The 1,367-nt window shown below is 43.4% G+C and overlaps 1 protein-coding gene across 1 annotated transcript; it reads right to left on the bottom strand.

The window, feature by feature from the left end:
• Window positions 1–237: 237 nt before the first annotated feature.
• LOC100013044 (60S ribosomal protein L10-like) lies at window positions 238–982 on the bottom strand. Its single transcript, XM_016422638.2, has one exon. It carries the CDS (start codon window positions 959–961, stop codon window positions 317–319), a length of 645 nt encoding a protein of 214 aa, XP_016278124.2. The 5' UTR covers window positions 962–982; the 3' UTR covers window positions 238–316.
• Between the last annotated feature and the right edge of the window lie 385 nt (window positions 983–1,367).

Genomic DNA, 1,367 nt, shown 5'->3' with positions numbered 1-1,367 from the left:
GAGGCAGCATCATGATACCTTTGGATTTGTGGTTGGCCACTGCTGATCAGTCAATCAATCAACATTTATTAAGCACCACTATGTGCCAGGTACTGTGATACATGCTGGGCATACAAAAAAGAGACAAAAGACACTTTGCCCTCAAGGAACTTAAAATCTAATGGGAACGACATGCCAAAAATATATACAAAGTAATATACAGAACAATAATTACTAAATCTTTTTAATTGATTATCATTTTTTTTAACCAGAAAGCAGATATCTATTTATTTGTGCCTGCAGAAAGGCAATAAGACAGGTGGTCACAGCCCAGCCCTCAGGAGTAGAGCGAGCGCCACTTGTCCAAGGGGCCTCGGTTAGGGATGTATTTGACCCCACAGCCATCAGGAATGAGCCGCTTCTCAGAGATCATATCCTCAAACTGATTGGCATTGAACTTGGTGAAACCCCATTTCTTGGAGATATGGATCTTTTGGCGGCCAGGGAACTTGAACTTAGCCCTCCACAAAGCTTCAATCACATGTTCTTTGTTCTGGGCCTTGGTCCGAATGGACATGATAACCTGGCCAATGTGGACACGGGCTACGGTGCCCTGGGGCTTCCCAGCGGCCCCCCACATGTCAGTCTGGAGTCTATCAGCCCCAGCACATGATAGCATCTTATTGATGCAGATGACATGAAAAGGGTGGAGGCACATGCGAATATGGAAGCCATCCTTGCCACAGCTCTTCACCATGTACTTGTTGGCACAGATGCAAGCTGCTTCCAAGACTTCAGATGACAGCTGTTCGTACTCATCAGACACCATGTGGCCACACAGTGGAAACTCGTCCACTTTTGCTTTCTTCCTCCCAAGATCAAAGATTCGGATTTTGGCATCGGGAACTCCCCTGCAGAAACGGGAGTTGGGGTACAGCTTGTTTTTACAGTACCCATAACAGTGGGCGGGACGACGGCCCATGGCGCCGGTGCCACTGGGGAATGTGTCTCGCCACAGGGAAAGGCAAATTGATTATCTTTACAATATTGCTGTTATTATAGAAATTGTTCTCCTGGTTCTGATTACTTCATATTGCTTAGTTCATATAAGTCTTTCCAGGTTTTTCTGAAGCCATCTTCTTCATCATTTCTTATAGCACGATAGTATTACATTGTGTTCATATACCATAACTTATCCATTCATTCTACAATTGATAGGCATCCCCTCAAATTCTTTGCCACCACCAAAAAAAAAAAGCTCCTATAAATATTTTTGTACATATGAGTCCTTTTCCTCCTTCTTTGATCTCTTTGGAGTATAGACCTAGTTGAGGTTGTAACAACAACTGGTTGTTCATCCTTTATTTTAAAAAAAAGATCAGTGACAT

The sequence above is a fragment of the Monodelphis domestica genome, chromosome 4 (assembly GCF_027887165.1).
Source record: "Monodelphis domestica isolate mMonDom1 chromosome 4, mMonDom1.pri, whole genome shotgun sequence".
Taxonomy (NCBI): Eukaryota; Metazoa; Chordata; class Mammalia; order Didelphimorphia; family Didelphidae; genus Monodelphis; species Monodelphis domestica.
Note: the sequence above shows the minus strand (reverse complement) of the source record. Positions and strands in the feature narration are given on the sequence as shown.